The following is a 25,019-nucleotide window of genomic DNA, read 5'->3' as shown; positions in this document are numbered from 1 at the left end:
CTATATTCAGACCATTAAAACCACAATTAAACTCCTGCAGGTATAGGAAAGTAAACAGACATTTTTCAGAAATGGAAGCATGACCTTTAACACCAACATTACAGCTACACCTGCACCAGAACAAGTCAGTTTGTCCCCCCAAAGCAATCTGCAAGCCAAAGGACTTTTTCAAGATGTACTGGGTATACAAGGATGGGAAGTGAGATTAACAATAAAGGAGTAAGAAGGAAGAGAGGCAGAAAAACTGTTTAGCCAGATTTTGATTAACTGAATACAATTGCTGGACTGTTTTTATGATGTTGATCACACTTCATGAGACAGTTTCTGTTACAAAGATGTGGCCTGAAGTGCATGTAAGTTATGACTGAATGCATCTATGATACATCATGATCCAGGAGGCTGCATTTGCATGGGTTTGTAACTAATTGAAGTATGAACTAATTGTAAATATGTAATTTTTCTGGGACTGGCAACTATAATTATTAAATGTTATTTTGTGTAATGCATTGTGTTTCTAGAAAGCCTACATTCATCCATCTACCTTCAAGAACCTGCAATGTGAAAAATGTATAAAATAGTTCATTCTTGTAGGAGGAAATCTGTTGTGGGCCTGCACATACTGAATTATGAAATGACATTTAACCAGCACAATAGTGTAGTAAGTTATGCCCTGTAAGACTTTTATATAACTGTGTCTAAAATAATGTGTGTAAATGCAGCACTCCACTTATTTCATATGGCTAGTAAACTCTTCAGCTTCATCATATATGAAATATAAATGTTTATATATGAACTCCCCATTACACTTGTCTGAAATTTTTCCAAATTGATGTGAAATCTTGAAATGAGCCTTAAATATCTGGGACTTGAAAATCGAATAAAGCTAAGCTGCACTTGCACCATCTCATGACCCAAACTCACTTACCTGTATTGTGGTGCTGTCACGTGTAAAGGGAGATTTGCTCAAACCCTCAGCCTGTGATCACCTGTCAGTGCCCCAGGAAAGCCTCAGCCCTTGTGCCTGACCAGTCTGCCAGCATCCTGCTGTGGGGACCCTTCACTGGGCAGTTCAGGGGGCCAGGGGTGGCTCAGGCTCGCTCCCCCTCCTGCATCTCCACATCTGTACCCAGTGCTGGCTGCCAAACCCCTTACTCAGCGAGGGGTGGCTGTGCCCTGGCAGATAACTCAGGGCAGCACCTGAGATAAGCTCGGGATGGGGACCTGGGCCAGTGACCTTCCCCACAGCTGCTGACTCGAGAGCAGGACATCTCCCTTTCTCTCTCCTGGTTTTAAGCTGCTGGGAGGGTTTTCAGCTGGAGAGGACACTGAGTGCCCTCTTCTCAAGAGTTTTGACAGAGCCTGGCCATGGTGTCTCCACCCTGCATTTAGACTCCATTGATTGTGCTATGTCTGGGAGGTTGGATAGGCTGACTGCCTTCCACTCAGTAGCAGCAAGCATATTTTCCCCTGTAATTTCTGTACTGTTGTCTTTATAGTCTCAGTCACTTTCCCACAGACATAAAAAAAATGAAACATAACTGGCTTTAAGCGTAAACACTGCATTAAGCCAGCTGAGTATTAGTGTATTCACTAATAAACATGTGCCTAACAGTTTGAAAAATGAGGTCTTTTGATATTGTTGTTTTTAAATTTACTTCTGATTTAAATTTAGGGTCCTAAAAATTTAAAGTCAGTATCATTAAAAAGTACTGCTTACAGCCTTGTCAGCTAGACATACACAGACTTAAAAAAATATTTGACATATTGACCATTTTAAATACAGTATCTTCTTTTAAATAAAGTAACCTTCTGTTACACTACTGCGCAGTTTGCTGTCACACAATCATTTCTATGTTGTTTCACTTTTCTACTAGCTGAAGCTTTCCCCCAAATAAACAGAGAAATAAATTAGTAAGTACAGCAATTTCTATATTCAAAACTCACAGCTGTAAATTAAACAAAGCCCCTTTACCATCACTTGATGTCTTAACATGCCATATACCTAATTCTATGGGTGAGGAAAACCCCTGAAAGTATAGGCACCTAATCATAGAACCTTAGAATGGTTATGGCTGGAAAGAGATCTTGAAGTTGGTCTCATTAAAACTCCCCTGCTGTGGGTATGGACACATGATGTTAAGGATTATTTTCTCTTTGAAAATGCACACATTGTACTTTTTCCTGATAGATACAGGTAATTTAAAGGGACAGGAAAAAAAAAAGCGCCCAAACCAAAACCCACAACAGAATTTATTTTCTTTCTTTTTTTTTTTTTTTAATTTTGCATTAAAGAAAGGAACTGCATCAACATTGATTGTCATTTACAGAAAACATTCAAAATTCATGTGTGCATTATTATGAAATGCTAACAGTGTTTAACTAATAATTTACAGGTCATAAAATAAGACAAAGATCTATTACATTCTAAAGTAATATAGAACCTTTTCATTTGACATGGATGCTGGTCCTACAAGATTCATGATAAAAAACTCTCAATGGTCACTTTCTAAATGAATCAGGCTGTCTTTTTACTCACATAGACATAAATTAGGTCAATTATATTAAACAAGGGAGAAAGATCAGAAGAGAATTGCAGATGTAAAAATGCTGGATGAACTCCTGGCACTGTTGAAATCAGTGAAGTGTTTGCTGCTGGTTTCAATGGAGCCAGATTTTTACCCAGTACATCACGATTCATTTGCAGTTCTGCTTTTTGCATCTACAAGCCAGTTAAGATACATGACAGTTATTACACAATTAAGCTTATTAAAAAAAATCACTGTTGACTCTATGAGGCATTTGATTTTAGAAAGGAACTTTTATTTGTCTTTTGAGAGTGATTAATTTTGAGTGTTACTCATTAGTTTATTAGATTGTTTATTATCATACTTCTTGACAGGCAATGCAACTCTTGTGTGTTACCAACAGTGGTAAACATGCTTACCAAATAAAAACCAACACACTCCTAAAATTAAAATTAAATTGATTTACAACAATATAACTACAGCCAAGCACCAAATAGCTCAGGGCTTGGATCCTGGATCCTTAACATCTCATTTCACTCTAACAAAATGAACTGGAAATAGGATAAAAACATTAGATATTTGAAAGTGGGAAGTATATGAAAAATCATTTCTTCTCATAATCCTAAAAGCATTTTCAGGGATATTCCAAAAATATTAGAAAGTTTCATTTAAATCTAAATATCTATCTTAATTATGTTTTTTTTTTATAAATTGGTAATCACAAAATACTAGCCATTAAAGTCACATTTGGATGCCAAAATAGCATCTAAGTACTTTGCTAATTATTTATGCTCCTGCCTGTATTACATTACAGTTGTTGATAAACTGGACATAGTTTCTTTTTTCCATGATGATCTTTAAAATGTGCATTTAGTGAAGATCAGTTATGGCTTCAGATTACAGCTAATGAGTGACCTGACCTCAAATCTGAATAAGAAATTAAAGGCATACAAAAATATTTTGCTCATTGGAAAGAGAGAAATGTTTCTATTAATATAAGTAATGTCAGAAGGATTCATAAAAGCCATATGCTATAGGGAAGCATTATTTGCTTGAACAACTTTTCTTCAAATCAGTCAAATGCAGTCTGCAGGAATTATTATAGTACCCACTGTACAGACTTCCTGGGATCACGTTTCTCTGACAATCCCACACTTTTTTCAGAATTATGAACAGAAGCATACACTAAATATCAATGGCTGGTCAAAAGGCTTTATCTATTACAATCAGTTTCCATAAAAACTGAAGAGTACATTACACTTACAGGAAGCAAGTACATAATTTGCTCTTTGATGTTTTTCCTCTTTAAAAAAAATCCAACATTACAAAGTCTTATGTTTAAACAGAGACATAGAAAAAATCAGTGTATTCACTGTCCCAAGTTATTTACAGCAAAAAATTACAGAGACAGCATACATAGTATTGGACCTTCCACAAGCATATATTAAAAGTAATTACATATGAAAAAATATTTTATTTGTCTTCTACATTTCTACAATACATACTCAGGTTTCTTTCTTCTTGTTTTGTTTGTTTAGTTTTTAAGTAACTTCTTTAGTTTTAATCAAATGAGGCAGAGAGTGCAGCTGTAAAATAAGGGATTTTGTTGCAGTTATGATTCCTATGTTCTTTGTATCGTCCATTCATTACAACTGAAGTAATTAGTTTGACATGGGAATTACAGTGATTAGCATAAATCTCAAAATACCCAATGTATTCGATTTAGTTGAGTGTTGATAACAGCTTAGAGTTCAGTTGTGCTTTATTTGTTGCCACAAGTACAATCACAGAGCTGCTCCCAAAAGTGTACTAGAGGTCACATGGCAGTCACACAAGAGGCAAAGACTATCATGGCTAGTTCACTGGCTATGCTACTCAGTGGCTTTTTAAAAATAAGTGCACAAATAAATCCCCATATACTGCACGAGAATGTGTGGTCCACACTCCGTAGGGTTAAATGATTATTAGCTTTTTTTACTAACAACAAAACAATTTTTTGCCTGATTCTGACATTGAAGTGACACATTAAAAAACCACAAATGTAGTGCATCTGAATCTGAATCCCCAAAGTCAACAGCCTAATGTAGTTACTTTGACTTAATTAAGCTGTGTGTCTAATCAAGACAAGTATAAGTGCTTGGTTTTTTTTTTTTTTTTCAAATAAGCTGATTTTATCCAAAACAGTTGTCAAGGTAAAGCCTGTTCTTTCCTGTTCTTTCCTGTTCTTTCCTGCTCTTTCCTGTTCTTGGTGGTCAACCATCTACTTCTGCTTGTGTTTCAATGCACTTGCATTCCTGTTCCCCAAATAAGGGGCCAATGTGCTCCTAATATTGAAAACTAGGAGCCATCTTTTAAAATTCTCTCCAGACAGAGTCTTATATTGAACATACTTTACTGCCGTCCATGTATAGTCATAAACAAGGACGTCAGCATTTTCTTGAAGCAGAACAAAAATTTCTCAACAGCAGTATCTTCATTCAAAAATTAGCAGCTATATCCAACAAATCAAAAAAATATGCAAAATCACCATGATATCTACATTAGCTGAATTTTTTCTTTATGTTATTGTACAGAAGACCACGTGCAAAGCAAACAACTTCTGCAAGTACAAAGAAACAATTACAATTTACTTATTGCTGCTATTTCCAATGCTGTTTTCTTTCCCTATGTGCTGTGCATGAACTGTGAGGATGATGAAATTATGCAAATGTAGTACATCATGTTACTGAACTCACTGTGAGCACTATTATCCTCGCTGCCTGCAGTAACACCCAGGAAATACCTCTCCTTTCCCAGAGCATTTGTTCATTGCCTTATCCTCTCGACAGAAATGCAATGCAAGGATCATTTGGAGGACACAGCTGCCCCTGGACGTTCACACTGCCTTTTTAGGAGAGTTACTGATCTGTGAGCTACCACTGTGGATGTTTTAGGCCTCTCCTTTTCACAATGGCTCTTGTTGCAGACTGCATACACATGTGGCTTTAGAGCTGCAAACAGCTTCTGGGATGGTAACTTACTGGGGCGCTGCGGCTCATTGTCACACAGTCATGCAGGGACAACACGTGCAGGGACGACGCACGCAGGAACAGCACAGCTAAGGGAGAGCATGAAGGAAGAGGAGGAAGGAGCTTCTTTTCTACCACCTGGGTGGAGCTTCCCTTGCAGGTTGCAAGTACTGATCAACTTTGAGAAAGAATGATGAGTCATTTACTACTCCAAGCCTCATTCACTAGGAGCTAGGAGTGAAAGGAAAAGGAAAGAGAGGCCGGGTCCTCTGGCCAAAAGACTGAACATTTTAATGGGAAGCTATTATGCTAACAAGAACTTCAGTCACTTGGACATGGCTCTTAGCAACATGAAGGATTAAAATAAAAATTGCAATGGGATGCTTGGCAAAGAATATAATGGTTAAGATCCTGATGCATAAGGATGCTGGCCTCTTCACCTCCTGAAGTTGTCCATCAGTCTTGAAGGTGGAGGGGGTTCAAAGGATGGAAGGAGTCAAAAGCCATACATACTCACTGTGATAACGGGAGCAATGATCATATTCAGAGCTGAGGAAAACCTCTTGGTTGAAGACATGGAATTAACTTAACGACTGGCAATGTAATTCACTGCAATTTATCCTTCTGTGTGTGTTCTTGTAATGACAGAAAACCTGTGGTGTAAAGCTAGGGATAAGCACATTTCAAAACTCTAGGAGGTGGGAGTACTTTTCACTAGCACAGTATAAAATGGGGTAATGTTTTCTTGATGTGAGAAAGGAACTAATCAGACCATGGAGAAGTATTGCTACAGAGTCATGGGCTAGCTATGATTTTGTGCATCCCTGAGAGAAAATGGTAGCTGTTAGCCACTTGCTCGTGTCTACTTGTTCTTCACACTCACTTCCCCATGTCCTAGCTCGGCACTCTTATCATTGCTGACATACTTATTCCATGTCTTAACCTTTCTTCTTACACACCTGCAGCAAGTCTGAATATGAGCTCACATTAATGGTACATAAACTGAGTACTTTGCAACTTTGTCAGTTGTCTAAATTCAGTAATTCATACAAAGCTTGCTTACACTTTGTTCCCAAAAGGACCTTAACATCATGAGCTGATGGGTCAGTAGGACTCCGCTGGCTGTGAAACAACAGGTAAAGTCTGACAGATCAAGCTGAGGAAATGCTGACAGTGAATTCAGTTTATACCAATGTTACTTCTAATCATTGGCTTGAAAGCCTTGTCTGGGTCACGTTCACTTGGGCAGCTCAACCCACGCCCTTCAAAGCCTCTAACATTCTCTTCTGTATTATCACTGTTATATTTATAGTTATTTTCAGTAATGAAACATCCCTGAGTGGCATAGAGTGCAACGTTCGCATCAAGCAGTGATTGTCATTTACGAAGCATGAAACTTAAAGAGTAAGACGAGGCCGGGGCCCCCAGCACACTGTTCCTAATGGATGTCAGAGATAGCATTTAGTTTCTAGAGTGGAGGCAGAAGGTGCTGGAACAGGCTGGTAGGTCTAAATACATTACTATTTTATTGGCCAGGGAAAAGCAAGCTGCTCTGTCTCAGGGTTCCATTTCACACATCCTTAGACATAATGAATTGGACAAAAAAAAATCATTTGTGTTTCAGTTTGATCTTATGTGCTATATTCGTGGGATGTCCAAAAGACAATGACTGAAAATAGGAATGACCTTTTAGGCTGAACCTTAGCTCTTCTGGAAACAGCACAATCAATGCAGAGTCAGGAGGGAGGAGGAGGATTGGGGGAGCCTGAACATCTTTCAAATGACGTTTGAAGCACAGTTCAGAGGGGTCGAAAAGTCAGCAGGGAAAGGAGCCATCTGCTGCACATCTCTAGCTAAGCTGCCTGACCAGTTCGTGGGGCTGCTGCAATCTTAGGGAAGCTCATACAGCCTGGTAGAGGGAGGCCAAGAGGCTAGCACACAGGAGCAGCTTTGCATCCTCTTTGTGTAGAAGTTGTTACATCAGAAATCCTGCAAACTCTCCCAAAGGGAAACACACCCCTACGCAAGCTGCCACCATGAATCTGAACAAAGAAGATCATATAACAAAGCTCATCTTCATGGGCAGCTCTGGCAGCTGCTCCACCTCAGCACCTGGCACAGGTACTGAAACAGCACTGGTGCCCAAGGTGCAACAGGACAATAAGCTGACCCCTGTGAAACTGGTCTGAAATAACAACATGGAACATGAAGTCAAAGCATTTAGGAGAGTAACATCTGCCTTCTTCTCAACAGAGCTCAAGTGGGACCTCTCAATGCCAAGGGCCCCAGTCTTGCTATCAGTTGAGTACCTTTGCTGAAATGCCTCAATTTTTATTGACTTTAGTTAGAGCTAAATGTCTGACAACTTGCAGAATCAATTCATTCATGCTGTTCATTCACAAGCCAATCAAAAACCATATGCTTTCAAAAACCATGTTGCTTTCAGAAACAGGTTTTCTCAACCGAGGTGCCTTCTACTACCATGTTTCTTTTCTAGCAATTTCCATTAGAAGTAAATATGAATCTTAGAATTAATTCGTTACAAAAAGAGCAGGCAAGAGAGATATTTACAGTAAAATGAAGTCTTTGTGGTAGTATAATGAACACTGTACATCTGCTTCCTCAATGCCAAAGGTAATTTAGCATAATATGGTTGAATTACTGGAGAGCAATGCTAGAAGTAGTAGATTCAATACATGCTTTAAATATATGCTTTAAATGTGCTTTAAAATAACCTTTTGTTATAGGTCCCAGGTTAATTAATCATTAAAAAACGCGTCTCATTTGAAAAGTTTGTCACAAAGAAAATCAACAAGCATATCCAGTTTTTACAGAAAGAAGATGTGACGAATTTTAGTTTTAGACACTTATTTGAAAACTTTTAGGTTTTACCGTGGACTACTGAAAGCCAAAAAAAACTAAAATGAAGAACTAATATTGCAAATTATTAAGTTATTTACTAAAATTCATGTCATTTTGTCCTTAAAAGTCCATGGATAACTTGAGTATGTGAAGTCCAATATCAAGAATTTGAAATTTTCAGTGTAAGTGACTGTGTCAGCAAAACCAATCACAAAAATCCAGCCTGTGGCATGTGATCATTATGTGTTATTCTACACTCAGTCAAAGAAGGGCAAAAGAGGTATACCTATGTGGCCAAGCCCAAGTGACAGAAAATGAAATAAAATCTAACTGCAGTTACCACAGCACAGTTCCATAAATAAAGTGTTTGAAAATGAATTTTCATTTTCCAAGTAAACCACAACACTATTTGCTCAAACCCTGTACTGATAGTAACAAAAATTTGTTTGGCAATATTTGGAAGTCTTGGTAGAGGTTATTGCCTACCAATGACAATGAAGATCTTGTATGGCAGAGTATTAGAATTTTTAGGACAAAAGTCAAGAATTCGCTTTTATTTCTAAACTGGATATTTCTACCTTTGTGGTCTGTCACAAGTTACTTGACCTTTTTTCTTTCATTTCCACATCTTTAAAATGTGATCATAATCATTACTGATTGGAAAGGTCATGACATTGTAGTGATATAAGAATAGTGCTTCAAAGGCCCTGCAGATAATGATTAATGTCATTTTCACTGGTGACCTCCATTTAGTTATCTTGCCTGAGAAGTAATTCAAAAATCTCAAGGAGCAATTAGCTTATTAGAGAAGAAAACAACATTTTCAAGATGTAACACACAATTGTGAAGGACTATTTATAAACATGACAAACCTCTTTATTAAGCAGCACTACGAACAGTAGTATTTATCACTTATTCTATATTTCTATGGGTTGGCTAAATATATACTTTTGACATACTGTAAATGAATTTATAAAATATTTCAAACAGTATGTGTGTGTTCTTGTGGTGGTAAATCAAGAAAAACATGAATCCCCTGCAATCAAAACTGAGCACTTCTAGAGTTCAGTATGACTCCATTTTTCTCCCAATAAATCTACACAAATAGTATGTAGACATCAAGCTTTGATATACACATACTTGAAATTTGGGATCCTTTTCTTGGATTTGCCGTACAAAAAGGGCTGCAAACAGGTAAATCACCTTATAAAGGAATGTCAGTCTTACTGTTAGAGTGGTATAAAGAAGTATCAAGAGAAATGCTTTATTGTGTTAATCAAGGCATTTTAAGGTATTCACTAGAGAAATGTGTTCTGAATTTGGAGTAAAAAAAGTAGCTTTAGTAAGGGCTGTTCTATATTGCATTAAGCAAGTTTGAAGAGTATGTCATATTTGCAACAAAATTCTCACAAGTAAATTTGCTGGACAGATTTTTTTTTCTAAGTTGTAATGGACCTGCACAGAAACATTTATTAGCTGAGAGTTTGTAACTACTCTTGTACCTGTTCTGGCACTGTTAAAACAGAACAAATAAATTGTGATATTCTCAAGACTTGATTCTGCGACAAAATACATGCAAACTTGAAAACTGACTGATGGAAGGCAAGGGAGAGCTCCTCAAAGTACTTGAAACAGCCTGTGAATTATCTGCTCATGCAGAAGAGAGAAGCCTGAGACCAGAGCTGCCGGAAGCATGAAGTTATCACTACAACAGACCCAATTTTCTTCACCCCTGGGGTGGGTCCCACCTGTGTCCCACCTGTGTCCCTGTGGGCTCCCTGCGACACTGCCCCTCCATGAGCCTGGCAAATGGGCAGGTCCTTTGTGCTTCCTCTTGCCTTGCCTCAGATTGCACTGACTTCTGCATGGTTTGAAATAAAGAACATCTGATTGTGACCCTGCCTTCATTTCCTTTCTTCTCTACTGCCTGCTTCTTCTTATTTCTGCTCTATGCCCTTTGCTGGTATCCCAAAAGGAGACTGCTCTGAAAAAGTTCACAATGGGTAAAAGTGGTGGTAAAGAGAGATGTAGCAGAAACTGACTGCCTCTTTCAAAGCTAAACCATCTGTGTTTTGTACAACTGGCAGAATGCAGATACATTAATAATGACTGCTGATTAAACTTAATTAATCCACAAGATTAATTCCATGGCTGCCTTCCACTCCCCTCTGTGTTTGCCTTTGGTTTTGCAAGAAAATGCATGTACAGTCAATTCAGAGACAGACAATAAGAAAGCTCCAACCCTTTGCTCCACTCCTGAAATGCATTTAAAATAAATCCTATATATGCATATATATATACAGTTATATACACACAGATATATACATACATATATGCACGTGTTTAAAACATACACAGACGTATGAGTGTAATGGAAACCATCAGTCCCATCTAGATGATGACAGTCAGAAACAGTGACAATTACACTGTTGTTTGTAGTAACCATGGACTTCGCTCACTTTTGACTTTCTTCCTCCTTCCCTCCTTTCCTTCAGAGATACATTTTAGGCTTTCCATGGTATTCACTGAGCTTACGACCTACCTTTCTAATGAGTTCAGCAAAAAACTAACCACGACTTGAAACTACTTTTCAAAGCAGTATATATAAAACAAAATCCTGTGTGAAATCACAAAAATGTACATATGGGATTGTCTACATTTTTACTCCATGTTTCAGATACTTTACTGGGATCAGGTCCTACTATGTTCACTTTTATATATGTTGTACCCCTGTAACAGTAAGAAAATGAAAAAAAAAACCCCAATCCTATTCCTCTTTTCAGTAAAACCATCCAGACAAGGCTTTTGCACCATTGATACATTCCTGATGTTTGATTTACATACAGCACACATGTGCTACATTACACACATCTCAGAAGTAATCCTGTCGTTACACATTGGCAGCTGACAATTTAACTCTGGCAAAGCAAATCTTGGCTGCCCAAAGTAAATCTAATACATTACTTGGAGAATGGGAAATACATGACAGCTGGGTTGAGCATCCTTTGAATGTAGGCATGTGATTTTAAGTTACAGCATGTATACATATAATGCATACATACATATACACATACATACACATATATATGTATATATATGTGAGTGTGTGTGTCTTCCATATATGCACCATAATTTTCAAGACAGATACAAATTTCCACATGCATTAAACTATCTAAAAACATAGAACTAGGCAGTCTAATAAGTGGAATTTTCTTAAATTATATTTTAACAATAAACAGCAAGAGTAATACTGCAAAGTACTGCTCTATTATCATGTATATCTACAATAAAATTCTAGGAACAGTTGTCTCCCAAAACATCCCCCAATAAAAGTAAATTAAAAAAAAAGGTAACACCCAGTGTCCTATATTTGTATATTCATTGTCAGTTCAAAAATGGAAAAAAAAAAAAAAAAATGAAAAGTAAACAAAGAGAAAAAAGACATCCCCACTCAGAGTTGCATATTTACATTCTTCAAACTGTAGCGGTGAAAAATAATTCTATTAAGTGCAGGACATTCCTAGTGTTGCAGTAGTGACATTTTTAATAATTTCTTCATGAAAACATTTCTCTTTGTCTTACTAGTGATGCATTCCATGACTACGTGAAAATTCTATTATCCCCTTCACTTGCAGCCAGTGGTTGAGTCTGGATTGAAAAGCTCCTTGTATAATGGAGGAAACAGTGTGTTCACTATGTCTGGATGAGATTGCTTAAATACCTGCAGTTTCTCTCCATGCAAGTTGCAAAGTGCAGTAATTGTTGGTATCTTGGCTATTAACTGTAAGACATTAAAGTGAAAAAAAAAGAAAGGAAGAAGGTGGAAGCATATTTTGTATAAATTACACTTTCCAAAATGAACTATGTTAGCTTCTTGCTGAGTAACTGAAAGCGATACTCTAAGCTCCATCAAAACCCACCCACAGGGCTAGACACTGTTCTTTCTGTAAGAGCCTAGAAACAGCTGCCCCCAAAGTTTTAGCCAAGGGCCAAAAATGCATCTGACAAGGAACAGCCTCAATGAGCACATTTTTAAGGCAGTCACATTTATAGGGTACAAATTATTGGCATATTGAACAAAAAATGGAGTAAGAGGCAACAGGGAGAAGAGTCAGACAAGCCTCTAGACATGGCAAGAATGCAACGCATTTCTTTTAGCTTACATTAATGTGGCAGTACATATAGAAATGGCTGCAGAAAGAGAAAAGTCATACTTGAGGACTACTTGTTATTTTGTTTAAAGAACTTACCTTTGTCAATGTCTCCTCATCGAGGTGGTTCTTCTGAATAACATGTTGAAGTGCAAAGTAAATCTTTTCCTGAAGCTTCTGGACCTTCCTTGGCTCTATTAACCAGGCTCGATCTGAGAAGAAGGAAAACAAACGTTAAAGAATGCACAGTTGTGGGGCATGCTCATGGTGCACACAGGGTACTGTGCTGCCAAGTATCCACAGGAATCATAAATCTCACAGGGAAGGACTGCATTGCAATTACAGACATGGTTTCAGAGGCAAAGAGTCTTAACCCATTAAAGGATCACCTGAGCACACATACAAAACATACAGGAACACAGTGTTGGCTCTGCATCTATTTGTTTAAAACAGGATGCTAGGCATCAAGATGGGAACAGAAATGAAAAATGGCTCAACATTTTATTATTCTCTGTTGGTACAATCAGTGCTCTAATTTCATACTGGCTAGGTGATAAACATGTCACGTTATCTCAGTGTCTTAATACATAAAAAATAAACTTACTGATCAAAACAGTTCTTTGAAAATAAGATAATTATTCAAACATTAATATATCTCATTATTTACTAGGCTAATATTTTGAGAAAAATATATTCTAAATAAAAATAAAAGGTTTTCTTCATGAGAATTTTTTCAGTAATTCAAAAGAATTGCAATGTGCAAGTTTCTCATTATTTAAAAATGTTCTCAACACAAAATGGAAGATAATCTGGAATAATAACAGCTACACAGTTGTTTTAAAACCTATATGGCTTCCACTGGGCTCAAATCACACTTGCAGGAGGTTGTTCTTACAATCTGTATTTTCACAAGTCATAGGGTCTGGAGAAAGCAGACAGAAAGGGAAGTAGCAGACTCCAAGACAACCCAAACCCATTAATGCAGTGTGCTTGCAGCACCACTGAACCTTCTGTTTTCCCACACTGCAAACTATTTTTTTTCCCTCAATCCAGACCAATTATTGGGTATAGATTTTAGCTTTCATATGGGAAATAGGAAAACTTCTTTTATCACAGGCATGAATCTTCATGTACAAATTGAACAATTCAGGAAAAACCCCTTTCACTTTTCTTTCATCCATTCCCCATCATTAAAATAAGTCACACAAATGAATTAATTTAACCACTTCAATGAACACACATGCCACACAGGCTGGAACCAAGTGACATTTCATCACAGGAGTAGCACAACTCTGCCATTTGTCTGACTGTCTCTGGGGAGGGGTGCATGAAAAGAGTTGGTTGTCAAGTACTGTGAAAAGGGAAAAAACCAAACCTCAGCTACTTAACAGATTATCAGGAAAAGAAAACAGTATTTTGTAAATGTTAGAGAACTGTGCTCCCTGAAGGTAAGCCAAGGGATCCTGTGCCATCAGTGGCCATGGAAATAGAATTATCTGAGAACACATGCACTTTCTACACAATAAGCACACAGTAATGTTTAGACTCCAGAGGTTAGGTGCCAAACTTTATGCTACTGCAAAACCTGGTCTTTAAATAGTGTTAAATTAATGCCTATTGTGGCAGACTGGAGCTAGAAACATTTACCATACAGACCAATCCCTAAAGGTTTACCTTTCTTCACAAGAATAAGGTTAAAAATAGACTGAGGTGGTTGAAGGACAGGTTCATCACTCACCTGTCATGAAGCATGAAGCATGCAGTATATTACACAAGAGCTCTTAAATTCATGACAAGAGCTAGGTAAAAATTTTTAACAGATGCTAACTTTGTCTCCCAAAATGTGGTTTCTACCACCTGAACACCATCTGTAAATTTGGCTGGAATTTCAGAGGTAACTCTAGTTATATTCACAGAAGTGCAAGAAAAAGTCAATAGATCAGTGACCACCTTTAAAGGACACAAGAAGCAGTGATTCAATAGTGTACTTTTCTTCTTGGGTTTTGAACTTGTCCATCTTCAAAAAGTATGCTGTCCACTAGGCTACAGAACAGTGGAAGAAAGAAGATCAGAGACAGCTCAGAAACAGACAAGATCTGCTTTTGCCAAAAGGAAGGTGGCAAGAAGGAAAATGCCAAATCAAAGTCTCAGGAGACGGACTGGCACAAGGGAGTAGTTACTGTCTTACCACGTGATTCTTTTGTATGTTTGAAGGTGGAGATGCCTCTGCAGCCTTTACTAGATTTGTATAACATTTCAGCTTTTGAAATCACAAGTCAAGCTAGAGAATCACCTTCAAGCAGTGTGGTTCTGTTCATCGCGAAATGGAAAATCCAGATTTGTGCTCTGAATTAGATGGATGAGACACTGGCCACCTTTGCAAGACTACTGATGGATGTTACTCATGGATGCCCTTCTCAGGTGCCCTTACTCCCAGTGGACTGCTCTGGTTTCTGTAAGGGGCCTAAACACTGAGATGAAGGCTGCAAGAATCACCTTTCAGATGGCGACTTCTGCAGAAAAGAAACCTGAATATGAGTACTTCCTATACAGAATCTTGGTACGCTTGTATTAGTTGATGAAAGGACTGGTGAAGGGACTTCTGTGAAGCAGTGCTTTATTTTTAATTTTTTTAATTTGTTCCCATGATGAAACTCTTTATTGTGAAGGAACCAGACCTTCAAGTGTGGAAGGAAATATTTCTTTCTCTATTGTTTACTGTTATTGGTTTCATAAGAAAATAAATGGCACATTTCAGTATAGTTCATTCTGGACTACTTTCTCTGTTTTCCCACCCTCAAACATTTCAGCCCAGCTGAAATGGGAGTTTTTTAGGAAATCGAGGTTTACAGGTTTTTTATGGAAGAAAGATTGCTTTCACTCATGCGCTCGTTCCTGCAGCCCATAGTTTCCTTCTTGCTGTGTCTTAGGACTAGTTACACATGCTCACACTGCATGTACCTAACACTTTTGGTCCTTTTAATTTTTTTTTTGTTAGCTAAAGCAATAGGAGACGTTGCATGTATCCTCCAGCTTGCAAACTAAAGGGACGTATGCAGAATTGCAGAAATTAATCAGAATTTTGATTCCACCTAATTTTTCCAGCAGCTAGCACCCTCTGCCACCCACGCATCTTTGCTCTTTTCAGACTGAGAGTGGAATGATGGGCAGAGACCCATTGGGACATTGCTGATCCAGAGAAAGTCAGGACACGTTGGGGGTAGTGCAGAGGCAGCTCTCATGCCTGCACACAGCTGGGACACCTTTTAGGTGGAAATTGTCAATGTTTGGAGGGTTGTAGGTGCAGTATTTTGGCGAACCCCATAAAGAGTCACTGGCTCAACTATTTCACTTCTGAGCAGATGGTGGCAAGAACTGCTCCAAGTGGAAAAAAAAAGGAGTAGAGTCCTTTTAGTAGGTGTTGTTAATTATGAGAATGAACGTGTTGACACCATCTGTGATAGTCTAATTCTGACTACCATAACCTCAAACACAGATGTGCAAACACACAAGGTGATCTAGAAGAAGTCTTCAGCAGAAAAAGTTTGAAAAACCATGGTGTGTTTTATTTGTAACCTCTTTTATTTTAAGAGGTTAGCCTTAGATGAAAATGTGTGTCTATATTCCCTGAGGCATATTTAAAAATCCCACACTAAACTGTGAGCTTGTATACCAGATCCACCTTCTGAGTCAAATCACAAAACAGACTTCCTCTGTGGTCAGCCAGCCATCATTCTCTTAAATGCATACTTGCCTATGAAGAGTTATGATATATTAATACATGGAAAAGAGCATGTTGCACTTCTAATCACTACCTCTCACCTGGAACTAAGTTCAGACAGGACTGATCACCAATTTTTACTGTTTGCATTCTCATTCCCAAGAAAAAAGCCCATCATAGTTATGGACTATATAACCTACTCAGGGTGGTGATTTTTTTGCTCCCTGAAGAAGCTAAGAGAAATATGCACCTCTTGAGTAATGTGATTCTTTTCACGTGGCCTGGAGGAAGCCCAGCCTGCATTTCTTGTCTGCACAATCCTGCTCCATGTTTGTTACACTTAGGATCTACCTCCAGTATATGTAATTCCTGATGGTGTATTTGGGTAATTCAGGCATTCTCCCCCTGCTTAATACATTGCTTAACATTATTTGATGCAGCTTAAACAGCTATTTAAGTATATAGAAATAGAGGTGGATAAAGAGCGAAAAAAATCAGTGTTTGGAATGAAGAATTACCTGGTGATATCAGAACAGCAGATGAAAACAAGGCAATCTCCTCCTCAGTCAGCTGTAAGGAACATAAATTCTTTGCAAAGTCAAATGCTTCATTTACCAGATCATCAGAACCTGCAGACCAAAGAGAACAAAACCAATGCTAGAAATCAGCTCTTCAACCTGCAGGGATTGTTTTAGTGTCAGAAAAATTTGTTCCTGAATTTCTGTACTGCTAAAGCAAGTGCTTTTTATTAACTACTGAAATTCCACCGAACCTGAAAATGGCACCAAAATGCACACTGAAGCAAAAAAATACCAAGAATTAGGAGCAAGTACAAAAATTGCACAGACATCTTAGGAGAGAGTATTCTTTTCCCTTGCTCTGAGGAAAGAATTGGTATTTCTAAACAGGTATTTAACCTAAGGAGGAGGAAAGACCAGCCCTAAATAACATTCATATATAATTTCACTAATTAACAGTACAAATGTTTATGAAAATTTGCAAAAGCATCACAAAGATAAAAATAAATCAACCAATACATATTCATGAATGCTTTAAACTTGTAAAGTAGTATGTTTATGATATACACTAAGTAAAAAATATATATGATAAATATATACATTTGAAGACAGGATCTCTCTTTGAGTTTGGTTCTGTATCAATTTCTGATAGTATCAGTCTGATGGATGCACAAAACAAATACTTCACTATTAACATTTCAGGTAGCACTAAATATCATGTTGAGAAACCAAGTCATTTTTTCAGTATATGAATCTATATGAGCTTACTTAAAAGTTTTAGGCAAAAGAGTATTTTCAGCAAGTTGTACCAGTTCATTATTTTAGTCTCCTCATTGCTGGGGTTAAAATTGCCTTCTGCAGGACACAATTAGTGGGAGGAATTTGATACATAAAGCATAACTGAACAGTAAAGATAAACAGCTGCCATAAACTCATGACTCATCAAAACTTCAGAAGGCAAAAAATCTATTTGGAAAAAACCCCTTGCTGTTCTCTTTTATTAGAGAAAAACACCTATCATTGCTAGCAGCTAATGGAGTCACCTTTTTTTTTCTTTTTCTGTTCCAACCTAGGCATTTGGAGACTTCGGGATTCAACATTTACTGGAGATTTCCACTGTGGATCACAATTCTCATAAAAACAAATTTCTTGCTATGCGGCTCATTTCAATTGATTGGAAAAAAAGAAGAGCAACATACCCAAAGCTTTAAACATTTGCATCCCTCCATACTTTCCTTCAAACAGAACAGTATTGTTAAGTGGGTTGAAGGCACGGCACATTCTCACCAAAACCACTTCCAAGCAGCCTAGCAGACAGAAAAAAGAGCAAAGGTACCAGCTATTATTGCCTACCAGAGGACAGGAAATCTCAAGAAGATATTTACAAAGTCATCAGTCATTAAAAACACCAGAAGGGACAGACACTCTTTGAAGACATCTAGATTATACATCTATGAATGTGAGAAAAAATATTTCTGTCTGCTTTGACTATAGAAAAGGGTAATTTCTGGTCCAGTCTAACCACCTTTTCTATAGGTTGACTTTTTCACCTTTTGCAGAAAATTAGCAGCCTGGACTGAATCTGAATTTAGATCTTGGGCAAATAATTTCAGTTTGATATACTTCATCCTGAAAACTAGGGATTTATTGAAACTCCTTTTTAATAATTAAACTTTTTTTTTTTAATAACAAAAAGCAGCTTCGTTCAAGGCATATAAAAATCCCAGCTTATTTTGGCTGGAGAGGGAGAACATCACAAAGCATTTTTAGAAAGAATGTACAAGTTAAAGTGCTGCCAAGAGCACCCCTAAATAGGTTTTACTTCTTGTTTGTTTTTCTTTTTCTTTTTTACCGGTTGTTGAATAGAGAGAGAAACACTTCTTTTTTCACTCCTTATTTCCAACTGCAAAAATATGCAGTTGGAAAAGTGGAAGGAAGAATTTTAAGATCCCTTAACTAAATCCAGATCTCCTGTAAGATGAACCCTGAATCTGAGGATTCTTCTGCAGACATGCTTTTGAGAGAAAAGTCCTCATTTTCTAACTCCTGGTCAGCATTAACAGTAGAAGAGAAAATAAAACCTGATATATTTTTATATGCTATAGCTTAGCAATGTTTTCCAACAGTAGAGTGACATAAATATTTTCCTGAAGGTGCAGTTGTGTGGTTAGCTTTGCCAGTCAAATGAAATTTCCTGGGGGCACAGTGGTATCTGCAGAATTTTCAAAATTAGCACAAGATTAAAAAAATAGCTTTTGTGCTATAACTCCCTTTTTCTAGGAGGTTGCCTGTGTGTTCCCTGTGTCTCTGTATCACTTCCCTTTGCAGCTGCGCCCACCATCAGAGCCCAGTCCCTCACTGAGACACAGTCATGGTGTTCGTAATGCCAAGGCTGTGGGTTTGATTTCCCTGTGGGCCACTCAAGAGCTGGACTCGATCTTCCTTGTTGGGTCCCTTCCACCTTAGAACAGTCCGTGATTCTGGTTTTGCCACTGAGGTTAGCTCAGTTGGTTGGAGTATGGTGTTAATAATGCCAGGGTTGTGGGTTTGATCTCCGTTTGGGCTACTCACAGAAAATCTGGCCTCAATGATCCCTTCCAACTCAGAATAGTCAGTGATTTCTGTGCGCGGAGTGCTGAACCACACAGGCTTTCAGCCTTAGTGAAGACATCTCTCTTCAAACAGAAGCACTTCTTAAGTTTTAACAAGCTGCCTCACACAGCATCCTAGCTTTTACAAATGGACAGAGCAAGAAACTGATATGACAGGGTAAATGTAGTTAATTACCAGTCATGGCTCTAGTGGCTCACTTAGTCATGCCATTTTGTCCTTCTGGGCTTGGCAGTGTTACTGCACAGTCACGATAAATCTTGTCAGGATTCTTTTGGAGGACAGAAATTGCTGAGTCCCTTGATATGAAAGGAAAGCCCTTTTCCCCTTGCCCTTATGCACACACATGCAAACCTGGCATGCAGAGAGAGCATGGCTAGAGCACACTGCTGTAATCTACTCTCATTTATTCTGAAACCAACTGGCACCAGCAGGAATTTTCCCTCCTGTGCACTGGCTGTACTGTATTTCTGTAGTCTCATTAAAAAGATTAAAGATGACTACAGAGGCAGGCCCCAGTGAGCTTGCCTTCATTTCATTAATGACAAGTGGGGATTTTACAGGGTGGCAGATGACTGATTCAACCAGCTCAATTTTCAGGGCTCCTTCCACCACATGTCACGTTGGAGACTGCAGTTTTTGCAATGGTTGTGTATGTGCGTGTGTGTCTATGTGTGTGTGTGTACTTAATACACTATTAAGGTGGAAAAATACAGCAAGGTTAACGTACTTAATGCAACAGACAGAAATTAGGGCTCCTTCAAAATTAAAACTATTTGCAGGAAAAGACAGGAGAGCACATTTCTAGGGTGCTGGGTGCTAAACTAGTCTCAAGCCTCTGGTGTTTACCCACCTGACTTAAGAAGGAGAATTTGGTCATTCTGGCAGAGCTCCATGAAGCCTGTTATGCGCTTTGCAAACTCCACCACATACTGGATAGCATGGGTGATCTGAATGGCACACTGCTGCCACAGAGCTTCTCTTGTCTTCCAGGAAAACACACACGGAAAAGCAAAGCGGTGAGCAAGCAGGTACATCAGTGCATCAAGTAATTCAGGTGGCCTTGCAGACAGCAGCACTCCCCACACTCCACCCCATACCCAGGCAGAGCTAGCAGCACCCCTTTTTCTCTAGGTACCCAACACTTCTCATTAGAAGGCTGTTTTCACAAGGCATTGCCCCACTCATCTGAACTCTGGCATTGCCTCTTCAAAGGAGCAGAATGCAGTGTCCACTGTTAAGATGTGGTTCAAACGTTGGCTTTTGTGAGGACAGACAAATAGTGGCACAAAAAATTCCACAGCACTCTTAGGCAAGAAGTGGTGCAATGCTATTAATTTATTCAACAGACTATCTTTCCTAGTTTGAAACTTAAAATATATAACTGAAGTATCTGAACACAGATTACATAAAAATTTGTACTTCCTGATAATAATTTTCCTCGCACACACATGTGTGTAAATATCAATGGATGTTCCTGGTTTCATGCACAGCTCTGCAAACTGTGGTGAGTTTTTTAATACCGCTAATACCGCATATCCCCTCAGATTTCAAAGAACAAGCTGGAGTCTCTCCTGTGTCTTACATGACCAGTCAATGTACCAACTGAAGTCTGACTGAAGACCCATCACTAATGAAGCCAGCGCAAGAGGCACAGAGGTTTCTGCTGACTGTACTACACCTGGGGATGTGACAGGGGAAAATAGACTGAACTTGACCTGAGAATTGCAGGAACAGAAAAAAATGTAGTGTAATGAGATTGTTTTTCCACCCAATATTAAAAAGCTTCAATTTAAGGAGTATTTTCAGCTTGTTATAATCTACTGTTGTAAGAGACAGGTGTTTGTTATTCACATAAATAGCAGATGTGTTCTCAAAATTACAAGGAATCGAGGTTATGTTGTCTAGTTTTCTTAAAATCCTTACAATAGAGGATCCAGTAATAATCACATTGAAGTTAACAGAATTTGTGCATGAGGTTTAGATCTGTAACAACAAGCACAGAAAACTGGATTCCATGACCATACCTAAGCTTTAAAATTATAAAGAGCCCAATATGCTGGAAAGCTGCTGCTTCCTTTAATGAAGTGTCACTGCTTTGCTCTCAGTAACCAGTTCCCCAGAGACAGTGAAAAGCGTATTTTGACCTGTACAAAACTCATCAGTGTATTCTTGCCAGATAAATTACTAGAAGATAATGCATATTACAGGATTGTACCTTGCTCTGGTAAACCTTTATTTCTTCATATGTGTGGGTCTGCCACGCTAGCTGATGTAATTCCTCCATTGTATATTGACATGTCTCCAAATGAGACTTAATGATATTCTGTGCAATTCGATCTGTGAAAAAGAGAACAAAAAATAGCTTGCATGAAACAGTGAACAGTGATCTGCAACAGCAAAATGTTGAAAACAATGAAGGTTGGAAAATGAGCATTTAAGAAAATTAATCTTTTCTTTTCAATTCTACCTTTCTCATTTGCTTTTAATTTCAAAGTTGATTATTGCAAAATATTTCAGTATTCAACCCAAAACCAAATGATCAACCCAAAGGCAGTGGATCTGCAGATGAAAATAACAATGACTTTTGTGAAACTATACAGAATCTTCATTCTGAAAGTGATTTAATATGTTTAAATAAATTTCACTTGGAGACCATGTTTACCCAATTGCTTTTGTCTGACCCAAACCTATGCAGTAACTGGGGGACTCTTCTAGCCTGGAGAAGAGAAGGAACACTGCTGTTGATTACCAACCCAGCAGGGCACCCCTTCAGGCTTTAGGCTGCAACCTCTGCATGAAGGCAGTATCTCCCCTCCTGCTGTGTGTAGGTGTTTGCTTTCTTTCCTCATTGTCCATTTCTTTCTAGTTCTACGAAAAGAACTAATCTGCTGAACTCAGTGGTCAGCATGTTTCAGAGCTGCCAGGTCTCGCAAATTGACTGACTGCTTGAACTTGCCATGAACACTTGCATTACATTGAACACTGCGTGACTCATAAAAAAAGAGTAAACAGGTGTCTTTTTTCTCAAGTTAATTTTAAGCTGGATCATTGTCTGATTGAATTTGATGAGCAAGTACATGGAGACTAGTTTTAGCAAGGGATAAAAGCTAAAACTAGTGTCCTGGGATTTAGAAGGAGAGATGGAGGATGTAAATCTCACACACAGCACTAAGCTACCTTAAAGTTGTCCTGAAATTGAAGCCTTAGAAACTATATCACAACATGGAATGCAGGATACAAGCAGAAAAGAAAGCATTCAATGTTGCCCTGGAAACTCACTGAAACCATGAGTTAACTTCTTAGACAAGTATTTTAAACCCTTGCCCTAAAAGCCACTTGAGTGGATTAAAAAAAAAATTCACAAAAACTTCCAGCATGAACTCATTAGCATTAGGAGTTGAAATGTTGTGATAAAACATGTTACTGAAAACTGATGATTTCCTATTTTGCAACATTGGGTCCTACACATCTAATGAAACTCATTGCTTCAACCTTGAAACTTGCTTAAGCCAAACAAAGGAACAAAGTTGAATCCACAGAAATTAGCTGAAGCACTTGCAGCAGAACCAGCATTGCACAGAAAACATTTGTCAAAAAAGGGAAAAGGACATTGAAAATGCATTAGCTAAACTTGAGCATGGGAAATAGAAAGACCCAGGTATACCATTGCTCACTTGTTCAGATCCTCAACAGTTTGCATAGAGTGTAGGGATCTGGAGCCTGGAGTTCCAAAATAAATCTGCTTCTCTGGCCAAATACTGACTGAACTTAGAAACACCAGCAAGAAGGGAAGCTGAATAAAGAATGCAGAAGTGCATGTTCCTTGTAAACACTGCCAGAGGAGTGGTATTTGAAGGACAGATGCCTGTGCTACTCACAGTTAATAAACTGAGACTCAGTAGAAAGGTGCTGAAGATAAAATGTTGTAGGTTTGCATAGGAAAAATAAAACCTGCTTAATTGAATTTGTGCAAGTATCCTTTTATAGGTCAACACTATCTTTAGGCTTCCTAATGGAAGACTTGATTCCAGCCTATAGATAACTAAGAATGCATATTAACAGAGTGATCTACCCACTGTTCTTTTATGGAAGGTTAGATGGAAGCCTTAACCTTTGAGGCATTGCATTTTATAATAAAAAGGTGTTGCATTTTATAATAAAAATCTTGAAGATAAATGGCCATCTCTCTTACAATAAATGTCTCACATAATTCCATATTACTGCGTAGACAGATTTCTAATCAGATAAAGTAACCTGATGTCAACAATGTGAAAACAAGACCTTTTGATTTCACTGACTTCAAAATATATTCCATTAGCAGTTCTACATGGCTGCAAAGCTCCTCAGCTCCTCTCCTTTTCCTAGCATTTATGCATTTACCTGAGGAACGAAGAGCTGAGAAGCTCTGCAGAGCTTTCTAGGGATGGCATCCTCTGTTTTATCCCATGCCTCTTTTCCTTACACACTTATGCTTATGCTGAGCTGACATTAAAACCCATTTAGATGTGCAAAGGCCTGGGGCAATTGCAGCAAGCAGCAGCTCTGACTGCTGACATCCAAAGAGGAATCAGGTGCAAGACAGACTCAAAACCCTTGTGCCGCAGGCTAGGCAAGGCTGAGTGTGTGACGGAAAGGGTACACGGGGTCTCTGAGGAGAAGGGAACTGCTCATTCAGCAGAGGAGGCTGCTTGCTTGCACTCTCTGCTGGAGCCCCTGGAAGGAGCTTTATGCAAATATAGCTTACAGCTCGGTGGCAGAGCTGACATGGTGTAAAAAGTAAAAGAAGTATACACCTGTCTTGGCTTCTCAGATGGTCCAGGAACAGAAGATCCAACACAGGCATAGCAAAGAATGTCAGAGTTAAAGAGAACTTAAAGAGTTCCACAGACCACAGCATTTGTTTTTTCCACTGACATTTTCAGATTTTAGCATCTTTTTGCTAATGAAGTTGGAGTCAGTCCACATCTTGGCAAATCCCAAGGAGAATGACATTCCTAAACCACTGGCAACAATATAAATGACATCTGATGTAAACCTGCCCTATCACAGGTTTAGTTCGGTACCCAAAATATATGAATTTCTGGGAGACCTGGCAACTCTGAAATAAGCTGACCACCACGTTAAACAGGTTAGTTCTCTAACAGAACTAGAAAAAATGGACAATGGGGAAAGCAAGAGAACATCTACACAAAACAGGAAGGGAGATTCTGCCCTGATGCAGAGGCCCAAAGCCTGTGGAGGTACCCAGCAGGGGTGATAATGTAATAAATAGCTATGCTCTCCAGGCTGGAGGAGGCCACTACAATTACCTCACATATCAAGTCTTGACTTTCAGTAGGTTTTGTTTGCAAAAATCTTGGGCCATAGATTTCAAGGGTCCCCTATCACTGGGTAACTGCATGTACACAAGCAGAAATCCAGTTTGGATGAACTCCAGGAACTACAAGAGACAACTCTGTTCTTATGACTTCAATGTGAACTGCATTTTTACTTGAAGTATTGTCAGCTCCCATTTTACATAAGTTACAGCAGGTTTGCTGTATGAAAGGGAAAACAAAAGAGATTATTTTGGCCACATGGGTGTGAGAATCAAAGTCTGCAACATTTTATTTTCTAAGGAC

At 38.4% G+C, this 25,019-nt stretch overlaps 1 protein-coding gene across 1 annotated transcript in view; it reads right to left on the bottom strand.

Moving 5' to 3' along the window:
- Positions 1–2,834: 2,834 nt before the first annotated feature.
- The window catches only part of RORB (RAR related orphan receptor B), a 136,032-nt gene continuing 113,847 nt past the window's right edge, over positions 2,835–25,019 (bottom strand). Inside the window, exons 5-10 of the mRNA XM_030969221.1 lie at positions 21,614–21,735; positions 20,249–20,381; positions 17,985–18,092; positions 16,786–16,896; positions 12,646–12,758; positions 2,835–12,176 (exon numbers count right to left, since the gene is read on the bottom strand). Of these exons, the coding sequence (XP_030825081.1) occupies positions 12,021–12,176; positions 12,646–12,758; positions 16,786–16,896; positions 17,985–18,092; positions 20,249–20,381; positions 21,614–21,735 (743 nt within the window). The 3' untranslated portion in view covers positions 2,835–12,020. The remainder of the gene's footprint in view (positions 12,177–12,645; positions 12,759–16,785; positions 16,897–17,984; positions 18,093–20,248; positions 20,382–21,613; positions 21,736–25,019) is intronic.

Source organism: Camarhynchus parvulus, chromosome Z (genome assembly GCF_901933205.1).
Source record: "Camarhynchus parvulus chromosome Z, STF_HiC, whole genome shotgun sequence".
NCBI classification, from domain to species: domain Eukaryota; kingdom Metazoa; phylum Chordata; class Aves; order Passeriformes; family Thraupidae; genus Camarhynchus; species Camarhynchus parvulus.
Note: the sequence above shows the minus strand (reverse complement) of the source record. Positions and strands in the feature narration are given on the sequence as shown.